Consider the following 19,017-nt stretch of genomic DNA (forward strand, 5'->3'; position numbering starts at 1 on the left):
AGAATCCCCTTCCTAAGAAGGTCCAGTGGCAAATGCAGTTCTTGCCTAAGAGTAACGTATACAATAACGAGGCTTATACAGTTTATTACAAATGTGCCATATGTCTTTTTCAACCTCTTTTGAATTTTACATCTAGGACTAGTGATTTCCTCTCTCCCTCCCTCTTTCCCTCCCTCCCTTCTTCCTTGTCTTTCTTTTCTCTTTGGTGTATGTGTGCATGTGTTCATGTTTGTACCGGTACGTGCGCGCACGCAGCTGCTTGTCTCACGCACATGTGTGAAGGTCAGATGACAATTAATGGGAGTCAGTTCTCTGTGTCCACCAAGTGAGGTCGAGGATGGAGGAGCTAAGGTACTTGGGGCTTCATGGCAAGCTCCTCTGTCTCACCAGCCCAAGAGTTTTCTTTGTTTGTTTTTGGTTTTGGTTGAGATAGGGTCTTCCAATGGCCTGAAGCTTGCCAAATAGACCATGCCTCCTCAAAGCATCTCCCTATCCCTGGGATTGTAAGCATGTGCCATCATGCCTGGATTTTCACACATGGGCTCTAGGGGCTCTGACTCAGTCTGAGGCAAGCACTCTGCCAGTTGCGCTATCACTTTAGCCCCGTGTTGGAGTTATTTTAGTTCTGAGATGTGTGTGGAACATCTGTGTGTGTATTTGCATGCACTAAGCATTAGGACATTAGCTATCTGAAGTCAGGGGACTCTTTCCTTAGTGCCTGACACATATTAGGTGTTCAACAAATAACTGTAAGAGCTGAATGAATGAATGAATTAAATGCACATTGAAACAAATATCTGATAGCTCATTTTGTAAACACCATCAATATAGCATTGTCGACACTGTAGTAAAAGAATCCATGAAAGCAAAGACAGCATTGCTCCTGAGAGAAACGTCTTTTTCCACTTCTTCCCCAGGTCAGTGCTGGCTGGCAATGTGAAAGGTAGGAACGTTATGTTCTATCAGCCTTGTAGATGTCTATGTTCTAGGATGGGGAAATCTGTCTTAGTGTCGTAGTTGTCCTTTTGGCTTTCCTGGTATCCTCCAGCTTTTTAAATTTTTAATTTTTTTTTTTAAACACAGGGCTTAGTCATTGCCTAATCTCCCTGCATGTTTTTGTTCCTTTCAGTGGAAACTTCAATTTGTCGGCAGAGCTGAAATTTCCTCACAGGCTTCAGATTACAAATAAAGGCTTGCTCTGTCCCCTTGAGACTCCTTTGGGAACACTTGCCTTATTTTACTTTTTATAAGTTGTTGCTGTGCTGAACTGGGACTTGCACAAGGCTACCAAGACTCCAGACTGAAAACCCAACAATTTCCTTTTAAATTTAGGTAGAGAAGTTTGACCCAGGATTTTTATTTGGACAGCCTAGTTCTTGGAAATGCAACTGGTATCTCTTGGGACCATTCCCAGTCTAAAAGCGCTTTCTTGTATAACTCTCCTGTAAGTCTCAGTAGAGAGAACTTACCATGGAAAGTGCTACGGTAAGGACGTCAGGCAGCACAGAGGTGCCTTTATTTCATCCCAGCAGGGCCCCCAGGTGAGGTAATTTGCTCTACTTGGGTTTCCCCAGTAGCCGGCTCCAAATCTGAGCTATTGTGGGGTTCTTCTGCATGTCTAATCTAAATCTCCCCTGCTTCAGACAAATTTTTTTATTGTTGTTTAATACCACTTAGTTCTCTCTGGGAAAGAAGAAGTATTTCTCACTTTCTACCTAATCTCTCTTTCTGAATTAAAAGACCCTCGTCCAATCACTACGAAGTAGTTTTGTAACTGTCCTGGAAGAAACGAGGACATCATGGTACTTGGTCCTGGCCAAAAGGCTGAGAAGCTATTAGGATGGAGATATTTTAAGCAGACACTTGTGCCTTCTACTTTCGTCTATCAGACCATTGAAACAATGGACTCCAAGAAACTGGAGTTTTCCCATGTTGAAAGAAAGAGAGAAAAAGTATGCGGGAGCCTGGTGTCCATCAGAAGAGAAGCTTGTCTTCCACAACAAGATTGACAGCTTGTCAGACCACTTTAGCAGTCAGACTAGATTCAGACAATGATGGGTCAATGATGGTCAAGACCACACCTTGACCAGGATTGCTTAGCTATGTACACGTCCTGTTCTCTACTTAAAGAGTTATTTATTAGTTTATTGAGGTGGGGGGTCTCACTATGTATCTCTGGGTGGCATGAAACTTGCTATGTAGATTAGACTGGCATTAAACAGACATCTGCTTGCCTCTGTCTACTGAGTGCTAGGCTTAAAGGCATGTGTCACTACACTAGGTCTCTGTTTGCCTGTCTGTGTGCATGTGTGCGTGTGTGTGTCTACAAATGCCAAAAGAGGCCAGAAGACAGTGCTGTGTCCTCTAGCACTAGAGCTTCAGGCAGTTGTCACTTGATGTGGGGGCTATGCGTGTAACCTCTGAACCGCCTCTCTAGCCCAGCATTGCTGTCTGTTTGAATGCAAACCTTTTGCTAGTACCCCAAAGGACTTGGGCTTGGAATGGATTTCTCTGTTACTCTTCCCAGGGTGGCTGCATTGACTAAAACATCTTTTCTGCATTTCACTATCACTTGTCTCTTTAATTGGCCTATGGAGGTCAGGTGGCCCAGACTTGGTGGTTGATGCTACCAGGACTCAGGCACAGATACTAACGACTCTAGGAACATTTTTTTCCCTGAGCAGCTTAACAGCGTCCTTTAACCTGAGTTCCTGACTGCTCCTCCCTTTCTTGGTGGCAGAGAAATGGAAGATACAGTATACTAGAGGTGGGCTTGCAGTCTCTGGCCAGTATGGTTGCACATTCTGGGTCGTGAGAACTTTGTTTCCAACTGTAGTTGTATTCTTGTCTGTAGTCGACTAGGGAAAACTATGTGGCTCCAAGCCTGCTGTGAACAGGAGCACCCCTGGGTCAGAAGTGAGCTGAGTCTGATCTGGCCCACCAGGCCTGTGGGTGTTGGGCAGTGTGGCGTGGCATTTGTATTCTCTTAAGTTCCCAGGTTATATGACTAGCCATCTGCCCTTCCCATGTGTCAACACTTTCTGGACAGAAGGAAAGGCCGAATTTGTGTCCATGGGCTGGGTGGAAATAAAGACTGGCCTGGCCTGGTTGAGAATAGAGAGCTCTGATGGAGACAGTCATCCAGTGTTGGGAAATATCCTCTTTCTAGAGCGGAGGCCACAAGAGTGAGCAGGGATGGCTGCACATCTCAGTGAGTGCAGAGACCAGTCTTGAGACAGTAACAGCAGAGCCTTATAGGAACCACGGGCTTTCCTACAAATGGACACATTCCTACAAATGTAACCAAGGTAGAAGAACTCAGGATACAGTTCCGGTTTAGCTCCCTGGCAAGCTTCATCGATTCCTACAGCTTTGCGAACTCTGATGCCTCCCCAGAGCATCTGTCTTGACCTTGTGCTTCTCACTGTGAGCGCTAGCACCTGAAAGTCAGTAAGACTGAAAATCAGATTTATCATCTTGTCCTTCCTTCTAAGACTCCAACCACGAAAACACTCTTCTTCCCAGTTTTCACTTTTTAGAGATTGACACTATCAAGACCTTTGCCTGAGTCATTCTTGCCTCTTCTCTTCCTGAGTTCTCTATGACATATGTGAGTAATGTCTCTCTTTCCGGCATCATTCACTCATTTACATCCTTGCTCCAAACCTACTGGAGTTTGACTCTTTTTTTAAAATTTTTATTTTTAAAGATTTATTTACTTATTATGTATACAGTGCTCTGCCTGGATGTACACCTGCAGGCCAGAAGAGGGCGCCAGATCACATTATACATGGTTGTGAGCCATCATGTGGTTGATGGGACTTGAACTAGGGACCTCTGGAATAGCAGTCAGTGCTCTTAACCTCTGAGCCATCTCTCCAGCTCCCCTGGAGTTTGACTCTTGCATGGGTTATTTCCCAGATGTCCTGTCTAATCTCCTGTCTTCCACAGTCTCTACCCCTAGTCCCCCGATAGCCACCGCTGTGGTTTCTTTCTCCAGATTAATCCAAGAGTCTCCATTGCCTCCAGAGTGGACCTCTGAGTCCCACAGATAGTAGAATGATGTCTTCCTAACCTTGTGCATGCCCATTTTACTACCCTCAGCAGTAGCATGTCTAAACAGATGATACTCAGCTGTGCTATTTGCCCCAATCAACTGCCTTAGTTTTAACAACAACTCCAAGCTGAGTTCTTTGCTGCTCATTTGGCTGTGAAGATGACTAACATGCGAAGCAAATGATTCACCGAGAGGAAGATGTCAAATACATAGATCACAAGGATGGGATATAGGGTTGAGTTTATGAAGAACTGAGCTCTACTCTTGCTGGGGCTGAAGTTGGAGGCATTGGAAAGCCAAGGGAAGTTTCTCAGTATTCCCAACATCAGAGTTAAATGCATAAGGATTCAGAGGAGGTCACCACCCAAAGAGGCAGCTCCGTGCCTCTGAGTTTTCATGTGTTGTTTGTTTTGCTTAGGACATCCCTGCCTACCTCATCTACTCATCTGCCTTCCAGATTTGGTTTGTGAATCACCTCTCAAGTCTTTCCAGGTACTTTCCTTCTCACTTTAGAGCTGGCATCTCCTCCTCCCTGTTTCAATGCACCCCCGCCTCCCCCTGCCTCTTATGGCCATTTATCTATTGGTCTTTCCATCATTATCTGTATATTTCTTTTTTTCTCCATGAAGAAAGTGAGTTCATTTACAAAACTATAGTCACTCACATTAGTTCATTACATATCTAAGTCATGAAAAAATATTCTAAAGTATCAGTCAGGCATTTTCATGTGTAATATGTAATATAAACATATACATGTATATACACAAATATATATGTTATTTGAGGCAGAGTGTTTCTGTATGGCAATGGCTTTTCTGGAACTCTCTGTAGACCAGGCCATTATCTGGATATTTCTTATTGTTTGCATATGAAATGTCCCATCATAGGCTCATGTGTTTGAACACTTGGTCCCCGTGTTGTTGCACTGCTTTGGGAAGGCTGTGGAACCTTTAGTACATGGCATGGCTGGCAGAAGTGGATCACTGGAGGCAAGTCTTTGAGGGTGGATTCTGCTCTAGTCCTGCTCTCCGTATCCAGGTCTACAGGTGAGATATGAGCAAGAGTCTGCCTCATGAGTCTGCTGCCTCTGAGCCTTTCCATCATGCCTTCCCTACCATGGTGGACTGAAATCTCCTGAAACCATGAGCCAAAATCCTCCGCTGCATTACTTTGTTGGGTGTTCCATGAGAGCAGTGAGAAAACTGCTGGTAGAGTCGTATCTTCTTGTCTCCCCAAAACCTCGCATGTGTGTACATACAATGCTCAGCAATATTTGCTGAATAAATGCTACATCATCTGGGCACATGTCTGTGTTGGACCAGTAGCTTTATTCTTTAAAGTTCTATGTTCAGGACCAGGAGGAGAAGTTCCTTCACTATGGATGTTGCTTAAATTTTGCTGGAGGCCTGGGATCTATCATCAAGAAAGATTTTGGGCCATGTGGTGGTGGCGCACGCCTTTAATCCCAGAACTTGTGAGGCAGAGGCAGGAGGATCTCTGAGTTGGAGGTGAGCCTCGTCTGCAGAGTAAGTTCCAGGACAGCCAGGGCTACACAGTCCTTTTTAAAATGAGTGAATAAGAAAGCTGCCATATCAACTTATTTTGAGGATTTGGTGATGATGGTTTGTGCCAATGTGTCCCAGTAAAAGCTGTACTTCTGTCATGGGGACCTGTACACTAGAGTCTTCGTGGCTTTTTGTGGGCTATAGATAAAACTGGCTTGGTTGGTGACAATGGGAGGTGAGCGTCTCCTGGTCTCCTGTGGACTGGTAGGGCTGCACAGCTGGACTTCGTGATCCATGCTCAGACAATGACCCCCTGCTGGTGTGAGCATGGCAGCCCTCATACTGTGTAAGGCAGCCTGGGCCTGCCTGATATTTAGCTTTCAGACACTTATGTGCACAATGTTCAGCTCTTTTGCTCTCCTGGGTCATGCTGAGTGCTGTAGGAAGAGATGAAGGACACAGAGAAGACATGGAAGCAACACTGATCGCTTCCATATTATATTTCCTGAATGTGGACGCCCCATCATCACTCCTAGGTCCCCTTCAGTGCCCTTCTCTTCCATGCAGGTGGCTGGGCTGGCTTATCCCAAACCCAGCACCTGCCAAGCCGAACTGTCATGGAAGTGGCTTAGGGGAGTCTTTCTGTAGTGGCTCCCTTGTATGCCCTTGTCTAGTTCAGAGTCCTAGCTGAGGAATCGTTGCTATGGGAACGATCAATCAGAAAAGCTCCATGATGGAGAAGTTGACGTGTGGGTTGGGTCCCAAACCTTTCTCAGAGACAGTTTTAGACTCTGTACTATTTTATTTTGCCCTTCCCGTCCGTCTCTTGTCTATTTACCTCCCTCCCTCCTCATCTCTCTCCTTACCTCCAACTCTCCCTCCCTCCCCCATTCCTCCCTTTCTTAAATGAAAGACACAAACAAACCATCATCTTCACCTGTGTCTTTATTCTACATGGAACCCTTCCACCCAGCATGGGAGTTTTCATGTTCTGTTTCTCCAGCAGGGACAATAGGCCATTTTTAGCTGTTTGGTTCTTGGAGTCTTTGAACTGGTCTCTGGAATCTGTAGGGATAAACAGGAGCCAGTGAGACTGGCCTGTGTTTGATTTAAAATTGGAAACCCAAGAGTCAGAGGCGAGCTTTATATATCTGGGAGTGTGGGAGCCTTGGGTCCTGATTTATGGGGGAGCTCAGTGAAAGCACATGAAAGTCGAGGTAATATTTATAAATTCTTTCCTCCAAAGATAGACGGAATGTTCTGCTGAGCTGGAGTCTGATAGCACCTTTTTTGGGGAGTGAGGGGAGGTTGTTTAAATCTGGTTATTCAGTGTGAATAAGTCCTAGTGGATAACTCAGCGTGAATAGGTCCTGGTGTGTGTATTTCACATGTGGAAAAGGGGTGTGTTAGAGGCAAGGCGTCTGCTTCAGACTCTGTCAAAGGAGAAAACAGGACAGAGTCCTCTCTTGCTCCCCACACACTGGTGACTATTTTGTGGCTCCTTCCTGGTACCCGCACACAGCCCTCTCTTTGCCTTTTTTCAATAGGTAAAATCCCACTCTCACTCATGGTGATCAAATTTTATTAAATTAAGTAAAAATAAATGCATTGTCCTTTTTTTTTTCTTAAACAAACAGCAGTTCCCCCCATTCCTATATGTGGTTGGACAGGACTGATTCCTTGGAGGTCCTAGCCGCGATGGGGAGGAAGAGAGTGGAAGGAAAATAACATCATGCAAGTGGGGAGAAGGATAACGATACACCTCGAGTACCCCAGGGGCTAAGGCTACTGTGTGATGGGGTACATTTTCCTGGGTAAACTGAGTCAGAGCATCTGATGCCTGGCTGTAGAAACTGGCGTTACCAGACTTGGTGAGAAGCTTGGGACCCTCCAGGCAGTTCATGGGAAGCAGGTGGCACTAAGGCTCCTTCAGTGAGGTGCAGATCTGAGCAGCACCATGGGCCCCATAGACGTGGTGGAATTCTGGCTTCTGAGCATTAGAGCCATCGCCGTCTTGATCACAGGCACTGTTGCTGCTTGCAAGAAGCCTCAAGACTAGAACTAGTGGTGTTTTCTCGTAGACACAACAGCATTCTTCACTCTAAACCCAACAGGCTAGAGAGAGGGGTCAGCCATGTGCTCAAGCAGCAGACGCTTGCTGCTAGACAGGTCCAAGTCTGCAGGACAGGAGGCTACGCAAACAGTTTTAGCAAATAGTGTTCGGAAAAGGGAATACCAATGGGCAAGACCAGTCACAGTCTGCTGGACATAGGGCTAGTGGCTTTGACCTTGATGCCTCAGAGCTTCCAGGATGGGAGGAAGAACACACACACACACACACACACACACACACACACACACACACACACACACACATGCGTTTTAATTACCACCCTTCTGAGGGATCTGCCCACTGGGAAGCTCAGGGCCTGTCAGTTCTTGGCTGAGAGCAAGCAGGGGCCTTTCCACCTTACCTGCCAATCCCTGCCCTGGCAGAAGAGTTCTACATGAAAGGCTCTGAGGCTTGAAAAACATAAGCAAGAGCAATTTCAGGGTGGTGTGTGGATCACAAAGAGGAGGCTTGCTTAGCTGCATTGCCAGGACCTGGCAGAGAAATAAAAAAGGAGCCCCTCCTGGCTAAACTCTTAGCAGCGTGTGTAGGTCTTAGTGTAAGTACTTCATGTAACTTATGGCTCAGGACGTTAGGATTCAATGTCAGCGCTCCAGCCGGGTTATCTACAGGGACCAGAAAGACCACAGGGTCCTCTGCTTCTCACTCGCCTGCAGAGTTTAGGAGATCTGACAACGTACTCGGAGATCTGAGTTATGTTTGTCCATGCAGGGGATGTTGCTTTCTTCTGGCAGAGGGCTCTGTGAGACACAGCCACACCCTAGTCCGAGCTCCTCTGCCCCAAGGACTCCAGGGAGTTGCTACCCAGTCAGCTGTGCATGCTGTGCCTTTAGTGCTTCTGAGAGTCGTCCCCAAATCCCTACATGGAAATGTCCAGCCAAGCTCGACTCCTAGCAGAGCCAGAGGTTAGTTTGCCCAGTCAGAAACTTCCTCCTGCTCTCCTGATGGGAGGACTGACAGTGACCTTGTACCTGGGATTCTGCAAGATGTCACTGAAAGCCTTTTACTGCCTCCTCCCTACCTTTGGCCCTTGGGCTCTTTTGGGAGTGACAAGCCTTGTTGACTGTCAGTGCTAGGAGGGACCCGTAAGTGTGATAGTTAGAGGGATCATTTATCAAGGGCTCTCCATGCTCACTTAAAGGACCTACTCCATGATGGCTGTATTGAGACTATTATTCTTGGGCCAATGACACGGCTCAGGGTGTAAAGTGCTTGCTGTGTAGCTCTGACAACCTGCGATCCATCCCTGGAGCCCACATAGGGGGAATGAGGGAACTGGCTCCACAAAGTTGCCCTCTGATCTCCATATGTGCACTGCGACCCACGTACTCTCCTGTGCACACAGGATGATAATAAATATAAATTAAAAAATATTATTTGTTGGCTGAGACTATAGCTCAGTGGTAGCATGCCTGATTAGCAAGTATAAGGCCCACTGAAAAAGAAAAAAAAAAAAAAAAAAAAAAAGACCGTTCTTATAATCCTTGCCAACGTGGAGAAAGGCCGCCATCACAGTGAAGGCAAAGGGGGCGTGCTCAGCCAAGAGGGAGATCAAGCCTAGACATGTACTCAGGCTCCTCGGTTGTACAATGAGAAGGCAGAGCATAGTGGTTGCCCTGTCAGATGGCAGGGAGTTCCTATGCAGACTAAGTACCCCTCACTTAGCGAGGACAGCGTGTGGGTCCTGACGTCATAAAGAGACTCAGCCAGGAGACAACAGAAGGGCAGAGTTGCAGCCCCAGGCTGCCCCAATCTCTGCAGAGCCCACTCTTACCATTTTACAAACAAGGAAACACTGGGGAGTAGGGAAAGGAAAATCAACATTTTAAAAAATAAGTTCCAGTTTAGTGTCCATGTCACTAAACGTTGCACCTCCACCTCTCTTGGCATTCAAGGGATGACAGAGGAGGCCTATCAGCCTCTGGATATGGCTGCTATGAACAGGGCTAAATGGTCTCTGAATTGCTGTTACACCTTGCGCTGGAGCCATCTTAGAATCTCTCACCCTTCAGAACCTTCTAATGCTGGATACTTGATACTTGACAGCATAAAGAGCCACTGTAGGAAAGTAGAGTAAATAACCAGAGACCCTTCTCTGCTGTAATTGACCCCTTTTCCACAAGTTGGGGTTTCAGCACGTGTTGGCCTCTAACCCTTAAGGACAACCTTAGGCTTCTGATCCCACTGCCTCAACTTCCTGAGTGCTGGTATCACAGGTATGACCCCCCCCCCCCCAGGACTACTTTGTGTGGGCTTGAGCATGTGCATCGAGAACTCAGAGTGTCCTGCTTGCGAGGCAAGCGTTCTGTCAGGGAGCTTTCTATGTCCTGCCCTTCCTTCACTATCAACTTGGTCACTACACTGAAAGATTTATTGTATCCATACTTTCTTTTTACACATACCAATACACGAGTTTTTTGCATTTACAAAAAGCACACACAGGGAAACCCTGGTTGCTATCTAGGAGATAAACCAGGTTGCTAACTCATTTATCTCCTAGACTTAGAAAATAGTGTTTTAGTTAGAAGCAGAAAAAGAAACAAAATAGGAACACGGCTGTCTTATTTATTCATCGGCAGCTTCCCCTCTCTCATTCAAATTTCTCTCCTTCTAGATGAATACAAACATTTTACAACGACACACAACTTTACTCCAAGTTTAAACAAATTAAAATGAAAGGGAAAAAAAAAAAAAAAAAGAACCACAGAACTTTTGACCAGACAGAAAGTAACAGGCAAGTGCTGCATGGAAGGGAAGTGATGTTTTCCAGGGGCCTGGCCTCAGTCATCAAAATCACTGCAGTGCCCAGATGCTTTCCAAACCCAACAGCAGATGAAGATGCCATCGAAGATGCCCCAGGAGCTATGATGTATATTGACTGCTACAGGCCACCTTGATGCCAAGCATAGGGTGCCACTTAGAGACCCTACCCATAAGTTTCTGAGATGCTACCAGGCTAGGCAGATTTCTTTGTTTTTGCTTTACCCCATACAAGGTCCCCACCCGAGAGTTTCCTATCTGAAGCATGCCCTGGAGTTAATGATCATTTCTCTTGAAAACAGAAAGAAAAGGAAGAAAGAAAAGAAACAAAATAGGAGCATAGGTCCTTTGGGTCATTGTCCATGCAAGGATAGGACACTCTGCTTCAGCTCTTGAGGGCTGGGAGGAACTGATATCAGTCTCAGATTGAGGCTTTCTCCATCAAGGGAAACGAGCAGGTGGGAAGTTGGCAGGAAAAGAGATGCAGAAAGTGAACTGCAGACTGGTGGATGCAATCCATAGAACCCAAGGGAAGCTGGGAAACAGAAAGACATATAAGGTCTGGGAAAGAGTCTCACCACAGTGAGGGTAGCCACTGTCCAGCCAAACTTGCAGCCCAGGATCCTAATGGGCACCTAGCTATGAGTCTCTGGGGCAGCCTCACTTGGACACTAGGATGTGGACAAACTCTTTGTAGTTCACTTGCCCATCACCGTCTGTGTCTGCTACCCGTATCATTTCCTCCACCTCCTCATTGCTCAGCGTCTCCCCTATCCTGGTCATCACGTGCCTCAGCTCGGCTGCGCTGACATAGCCGTTGCCGTCCTTGTCGAACGCTCGGAAGGCCTCCCGTATCTCTTCCTCGCTGTCATTCTCTCTCGTCTTCCTGGACATGATGGTCAGGAACTCGGGGAAGTCCACAGTACCGTTTCCATCCGTGTTGATTTCATTCACTATGCCCTGGAGCTCAGCTTCTGTGGGGTTCCGACCCAGGGACCGCATGACGGTGCCCAGTTCCTGGCTGGTGATGCAGCCATCCCCGTCCTTGTCAAACAGAGAGAAGGCCTCCTTGAACTCAGCGATTTGCTCCTCGGTCAGCTGGTTGGCCATGCTGGCAGATCGTGGGTGAGGTGGCAGAAGTGGCCAGGCTGGTCTATGCTTCCAAACACTCACTGTGGGCTGGGCTCTTCTCTCCCCAGTTCTGTAAAGACAGGAAGAGACTGCAAGGGGTGGCTGTCTGGCTCTGGCTGGCTTTCTAGCCTTGGCTTGACTGGCTGGAGCTTAAAAGAGAGAGCAGGGTCCTCCCCCCATCCTTGGTCTGGTAGGATTGGGCTGTCATCCGCAGATGCCCCCGCCCCTGTGGTTGCCTGAAGGCCAGGTCCTGTTTAGACAAGTGTCCAAGAGCAGCAACCAGACTGGCCTCCTAATTGAGTGGATGCCAGCCCTTGTGTGTGAAAGGCAACTTTCCTCTCCAAATACCAGCAGGGCCGGCAGTGGCCATGGCAACACCTTTCATCCAGGTGTAGAGAAAACCTTTTAATTATAATGATAAAACAAAAAGCAAACAAACAAAAAAACCTGACCTGGTCTCTGGCCTTGAGTTTTCATTTTGCCTTTTGTTTTCTCAATTTTGCACCTAACCATAAGCCAACCTATTCTATGCTCAATAAAACAACCATTCTACTTTCTTTCTTGTTTTCTTTTTAAGGATTTATTTATTTATTATGTATACAGTGTTCTGTCTGCATGTATAGAGGGCACCAGATCTCATTACAGATGGTTGTGAGACACCATGTGGTTGCTGGGGATTGAACTCAGGACCTTTGGAAGAGCAGCCAGTGCTCTTAACCTCTGAGCCATTTCTCCAGCCCACCATTCTCCTTCCTTTCATGGAGCTAGGGTTTTCTGTAGATGAAAAGTAGAAAGTTACCTGTACATTCCTCGTGTTTGATTTCTAAGCTTGGTGATATGCCCGAGTTTTTAGACAGGAATGATGGTTTTTCTTCAGGTAAAAGCAGGATTGTCTTGTCACTGGCAATGAATGACACGAATAGAGAATTTCCCCAGTGCGTTTGTTCACTCACTCACTCACTCACTCACTCACTCACTCACTCACTCACTCACAGCCACGTACGGAGTGCCTAATGTGTGCAGATGCTGTTGGCGGCTGAGAACACAGAGCAGGCACAGCATGGAGTCCCGGTCTCCATCAAGTTCATATTCAAATCATGCCTGAGTTATCAAGAAAACTAACAGAAGCCCAAACAAGGCCACTGCGTGTTTCTGATGCATGCCACAAAGGAAATGAGAGGCGGTGACCTGGAGGATGGCGAGAGTGGTGGCTCATGGTCAAGGACAACCGTTCTTCAGAGAGACTCTTGGAAGTGAGTAAAGAGTGGGAGGGCATGGTGGGACTGAGAGGAGGAAAGGCGGTCAGTACCACCGCTGTGTAGCAAAGGAAGGGAAGGCAGGCAGGAAAAACAGACAGGAGAGACCTTGCAGGACTCAGCAAGGAGATTCTCCACTCTCCTTTCTGCAGCAATGCTGCAAGCCTTGAGCAAGCATTTGCCTGAGCCTTGGGTGGACTGGAGCCAGGGCAGAAGGTGGAAGAACCTCCAGGAGGTAACACAGTCAAGGGGACCCCAGCTCTTTGCCTTCTGGGGTCGGGGTGGAGGCTAGGGAAATGATCTCAGAAAGAGGGCTCCAAGAAAATTCCACTTGGGAGAAAAATACAGAGTTGGAATTTTATTCTATTACTGGATAAGCAGGGATGGGGCCAGGACTGGGCATAGAAAACATATTACACTTATAGGTACCTATAGTTGTTGAGGGGAGACTATGCCGGACCATCACTTGGTGGCTAATTGTTGCCTCTCTCTCCTTCATGCTAGTATTTATGATGCCAATACAAATGCTTTCTTCACTCAAGTAGATGACAGTTTGCTTTGCTGTCTTGTGGGAGTTTGTGCTCAGGAGAGAATAGGAGTTGCTATCTGTCAGACGATTTACTTCCTGCTCACAGAGTCCCACAAAGCCCAGGCCTTGAGTGTGTGGGAAGAAGAAAGAAGGAAAGTGTTCACAGTGGGAGAGGCAAGGAGGTGACTTACCTCTTGCACTCATCATAACATGAACACTGGGGACCAGGGCCTGGACATGGGTGGCTACAGGGACCTGGGGGTGAAACGGAAGAAATAAGATGATGGATATCTCAGAAGCCGGTGTTTGGACAACCACACCCGGAGTGGCCATAACCCACTCTCCAATCCTCCACAGTCTTAGGCAATGGTGTCATAAAGAGGTTCTAGCTAGGAACCACTAGGGTACATTTTGCTCCTTTTGTGTTGACAGAGAAGGGCTGAACATGAAATAGAATAGAATAAAATTAGTTGGTTTAGAGATGATGGAGAGATAGTAGGCTGAGATTCAAATTCTTTTCTCACCCCCCGCCTACCGCTTATTGGTACTCGTTTTCTGTATAAATTACTCATCTTGTTGCTGTAACAAAAATAGTTGAGAGGTAACTTGGAGTAGATGGATCAGTGGTTAAAGGCACATTCCTGACCAGTCTACTGGCCTGAGTTCAGATCCCCACGACACACGTGGCGGAAAGAGAAAACGGTCCCACAAGATGTTCTCCGGTCTCTACGTATGTACTGTGGTGCACGCGCACACGTGAGAGCGCGCGTGCACACACACATACACATACAACGTAATTAGTATATATGTATTTGCACATTAAACTTTTTTTCATTAAAGCAAGTGTTTCTATTATCAAGGAAATAAATGAATAAATATTTAAAAGCTCCTGCTGATAAAAATGTATATTTTATTTTTAACTTTTTGAGTTTATTTTATTTTATCTATATGAATTTATGACTTGTGGGTTTGTATATGTACTGCCTGTGTGCCCAAGGAAGTCAGAAGACCTTGGCATCTGGAGTCATGGATGGTTGTGAGCCATCATGCGGATGCTGAGAGCTGAACTCCAGTGTCCTTAACTGCTAAGACACCATTTCACTCCAGCCCTATTTATTTATTTATTTATTTATTTATTTATTTATTTATTTTGTGTGTGTGTTTGTGTGTGTTTTCAGTGTCTGTGTGTGGGTGCATGTGCCTTAGCACATGCATAGAGACCAGAGGACAATTTTTACAGTGTTTGTCCTGTCCTTTCACCTTTATATGGGCGCCAGGGATTAAATCCAGGTTGTCACCTGGCTTGCGTTGTATCCTCTGAGTCATCTCACTAGCCCTATCTACACTTTGCTGAATTCTGAATATTCTCTTCTTTCTCTGAGGTTGATTAAGATTGGGGAACTGGGTAATTTGAGCAACTTCCCATCTTGGAGGATGTGAGAACATGGAGAGCAGCTGCTACACAGTGAGAAAAACAGAAATCCTGATTAACCACAGCCTCATGCTCTCAGCTGGCTGCCAGAGCAACAGTCTGCTAGAAGAGAGTCGCTAAGCATTTCTCCTCCCCCATCTCTACCTGGCTGCTGCAGAGGGGACAGACTGTACCTGGACATGTGGCCAACGGCCTCCTGCAGAATCAGGCCTTGCATCACTGGAAAACAATTAGCACCTGGCAGACAGTCCCATGGAAGATGAGGAGTCATGGCTGGGTGGGACAACCCTGCTCCTTCAAGAGGACACAGGTGGCTTTGGGCTTCTGGTTTCTGGGGCATGTTTTTGTGGGTCAAACATCCAGTCTTTGCCCAACTGTTTTTTGTTTTGTTTTGTTTTGTTTTGTTTAACCAAAAAAAAGGCACATTGAAGGAGAGCTCAGTAAAGACATTAAACAGAATTACTTAGTACCATGACTCACAAAGGACTGCCTTGTGATGGCTACACTGCTGCAATTCAAAAATTGGGAAACTATGGCAGAAGGAACATTTCTCATTTCATGGCTTAATTCTTTCCTCACAGCCCCTCACTCCCAACACTGGCTTCTTTCTCTCCAGAAAAGAAAAAAAAAGTTTGTGTGACTCTGTAGATGCTCTCATTCCTCCTAGTGCTGTGACCCTTTAACACGGTCCTTCATGTTGTGGTGACCCCCGCACCCCCCAACCATAAGGTTATTTTTGTTGCTACTTCATACTGTGGCTTTGCTACTGTTAGGAACTGTAATATAAAGATCTATGTTTTCCAATGATCTAAGGTGACCCCTATGAAAGGGTCGTGTGATTTTCCAAAGGGGGTCGTGACTCACAGGTTGAGAACCACTGCTCTACACATTTAAACGTTACTGAGAAATGCATTATACACATAGATAAAGATGTTATACTGAAACCCACTGTTGTATGTAATTAATATGTGTAAATAAGATATTAAAAAGGGAGTTTGGGAGAGACCATTGAGTGGGTTAAGAACTTGACATTCAAGTGTGAGGACGCAAGTCGATCTCTAGGACCCATGTAAAGCTAGATGCAGCAAAGCAAGTCTATAATCCCTGCGCTCCTATGGCAAGATGGGAGGCGGAGACGGGAGACCCTCCAAAAGCTCAAGGGCCAGCCACAACCAGCCAGGAAGACCGTGCCTTAAACAAGGTGGACTAACACCTGATGTTTTGCTCTGACTTCCTCATGTATGGTGTGGCACATGTGTGTCTGCACTCAAAACAACAACAACAACAACAACACATACACACTTAAAAATTTTTATGTGTGTGTTTTGCTTGCATGTCTATCTGTCTGTGTATTATATTTGTGCAGTGCCACAGGAGCCAGAAGAAATCGTCAAGTCCACTGGAGCTGGAGTTACGTATGGTTGTGGGCCACCATGTGGGTACTGGGAATTGCTCACCTGTCCTTGGGAAGAACAGCCAGTGCTCTTGAAACATCTATCTGTGTCCAACAAAGAGTTCCTTTATAAAGTGTGTTTAAAAATCAATAAGGACACCAAAGAGCTGTGTCTATGAGAGATATGTGTGGAAATATGTACTGTACTTAAAGGTAAAACTGTGAAATGTTCAAATACATAAATATATGCCATTGAACCTTAAAATATACTTTAAAATGCCATTACTCATTCACACAAGTAACATATTTTTATTTAGAAAAATAATTTCTTTCTCAAAAACAAAATAAGGCAGGGAAAGGAGGTGCATTTTGAAGAGCAGCTCGGGTCTCTTCAGTGTCTGGTTTCCCACAGCATATGCACATCTGGCTCCGTGTGTGGCAAATGTTATTTTGAAGCCAGTGATCACCCAGCTTCACAGAGACGGGCAGAGGGAAGGGGTGGGGCATTTAAAAGTCTTTTCGGAAAGTTGGGTTATTCTTCTTTGATGCAACATCAAAATCTGACAACTGGCTGTTTATTAAACATCATTTGCAGTGTGGAGCCTGAGAACACATCAGTGAGATGTTCCTAGTCTCACATGTAAATCTGTTGTTCTTACTTGCTCTCTGAATGGTACCCACATGTGATTTTATAGTACCATGTATTGGTTGCTTGGAAAATTCTGGTTCATTAGTTATGTGGGACTTTTAAGTATGAAACCATTAAGTATATTGTCAGGCATACCGAGAACTCTCGAAAGTCCCTTGACCACATTCTGGGACCAGATGCTCTCCCATCCCCCACCCCACCCCACCTTCAATGACTTAGAGCCAATGGCCCACCATCACCTGTTGCCATATTTTCCCTTTGTGTACCCCCCATACCCCCTATAAATCCAGCCATCATGCCTGGCCTGTCACTGTCTCCATTCCCAAAAAGAGGCAGACATTTGGCCCCCCACCCCCACCCCATATGTCTCTTGCATGAGGTCTGTTGTGTCATGTGATTTTGTGATACTCCTTGGCCCCCAACTGCCAAGATAACTTTCACTGCAAAATGCCTTTCATATATACTATTAAAAAAATCCTGAGAATAATAAATATTACCACCAATCCAAATGAAAAAATCTTAAAGCACTGAGGAATCTCAAGTTCACAATGGCAAATATCAACTATCCAAATTTTCAATTTTAATTTGGAAGCTCAAATTGTATTGTCAACAAGTCCCACCTAATGTCTGACAAACATTGCATGTGATAACTGTGGCTTGCCAGCTGCTTTTCGGATAAAAATGATTCTATCGGGAAAGAAACAGCAACTTGGCATATTGCAGTCAACCACACAAATGTTTTTCTCATGGCAGCTGTCACACATACATGTTCAGCAGACACTAAAAATGTATATACAAAGCTGGGCTTGGTGGCCCATGCCTTTAATCCTGGCACTCCAGAGGCAGGGGCAGGAGGATTTCTGTGTGTTCTAGGACAGCCAGGGCTACAAAGAGCGACTATCGCAAACAAAACAAAACAAAACAAAAAAGTGTATACAATAATACAAATGTATAGTTTTCATCTTCAACTGAAACTGGCCTTTTTTGAATGAGACATTTAACAGTCCAAAATGTAGTCATTTCATTCAAAGAGACTAGCATTTTCTTAATGGTTGCTTTTGACCTCAGTGTAAATGTCAAAACATTGTAAACAGACACTAGACACTAGAATTGTTAGGAGAATCTCTCTCTCTCTCTCTCTCTCTCTCTCTCTCTCTCTCTCTCTCTCTCTCTCTCTCTCTCTCACACACACACACACACACACACACACACACACACCCTCTCAAAGGGCCTTGATGTCATCCCACTTCCTTGTAGACATCCATGGAACAAACATGAAGCGGCACCCAGTGAAGTGCTAAGGAACAGCGGATGGGCTGGGTATCAAGTCCTCTGGGCTGCACTGTCAGCTAGATGCTGAGGATTCTGCAGTCACGACGGGATAATGTTGTCTTGTAGAGTGTGGCGTTGATGAAGACTCCATGGATACTCTACCAAAGGGACTCATCTGCTGTAATCACTTCTTTTGAAGAGTAGGAATTTGAAAGCTAAGAGGCTAGAGGCATTCTGCCTTTGCAGTCTGAATTAGGATTAGAAGTGACTTTTGTTAAAAAAAAAAAAAAAAAAGATTGTGTTAGATACCTTCCCCCAATGTGGCTCTCTCCCAGTGTGCTACAGAAAAGAGATTTGGATCAGGAATTCCCACCTCAGCATTCCATTCCTGAGATGGCACAAGAAAGGTGGTGTTTGAGTGGCCATGGGACTCTCCCTCTCTTTTTCTTTGATAAAACTACCCACTTACCTAACATTTGCTCATGGTCATCCTTTCCCTGCAAAATAAACATAAACACCTTTAACATGAAATACTTATGGACTCACTTATTGTACATTGAGCAATTACTTGTATCTGCATATTGCTATGTCTCAATAAGCAAGTGAGCTTGCAAATTAGAGTTGGACTACCAGCCCACTGAACCCTCTCATTCCTACCCTCTTAGTCAGCATCTTATCCCATTTTCTTTGTAGTCATCACCAACTTCTGGATGCAATCGTTTTGCCTTGGGGGGAAAGGGGCTATAATAGACACTGATATGCTTAGTTGTCTTAGGCTCAGGAAAGTGACAAATCATTTTTGTTAGTTCAGTATGTCTTTAGCCTTCTTTTTTTTTTTTTTTTTTTTTTTTTTGGTTTTTTGAGACAAGGTCTCTCTGTGTAGCCTTGGCTGTCCTAGACTC

At 45.5% G+C, this 19,017-nt stretch overlaps 2 protein-coding genes across 5 annotated transcripts in view; one reads left to right on the forward strand and one right to left on the reverse strand.

The window, feature by feature from the left end:
* Nucleotides 1-19,017, forward strand: part of LOC127194016 (3-alpha-hydroxysteroid dehydrogenase) — a 1,235,587-nt gene that overhangs the window by 790,224 nt on the left and 426,346 nt on the right. The window lies entirely within an intron of this gene.
* On the reverse strand, nt 11,021-11,849 carry LOC127194025 (calmodulin-like protein 3). Its single transcript, XM_051151435.1, has one exon. It carries the CDS (start codon nt 11,561-11,563, stop codon nt 11,114-11,116), a length of 450 nt encoding a protein of 149 aa, XP_051007392.1. The 5' UTR covers nt 11,564-11,849; the 3' UTR covers nt 11,021-11,113.

This window comes from Acomys russatus, chromosome 9, assembly GCF_903995435.1.
Source record: "Acomys russatus chromosome 9, mAcoRus1.1, whole genome shotgun sequence".
Classification (NCBI taxonomy): domain Eukaryota; kingdom Metazoa; phylum Chordata; class Mammalia; order Rodentia; family Muridae; genus Acomys; species Acomys russatus.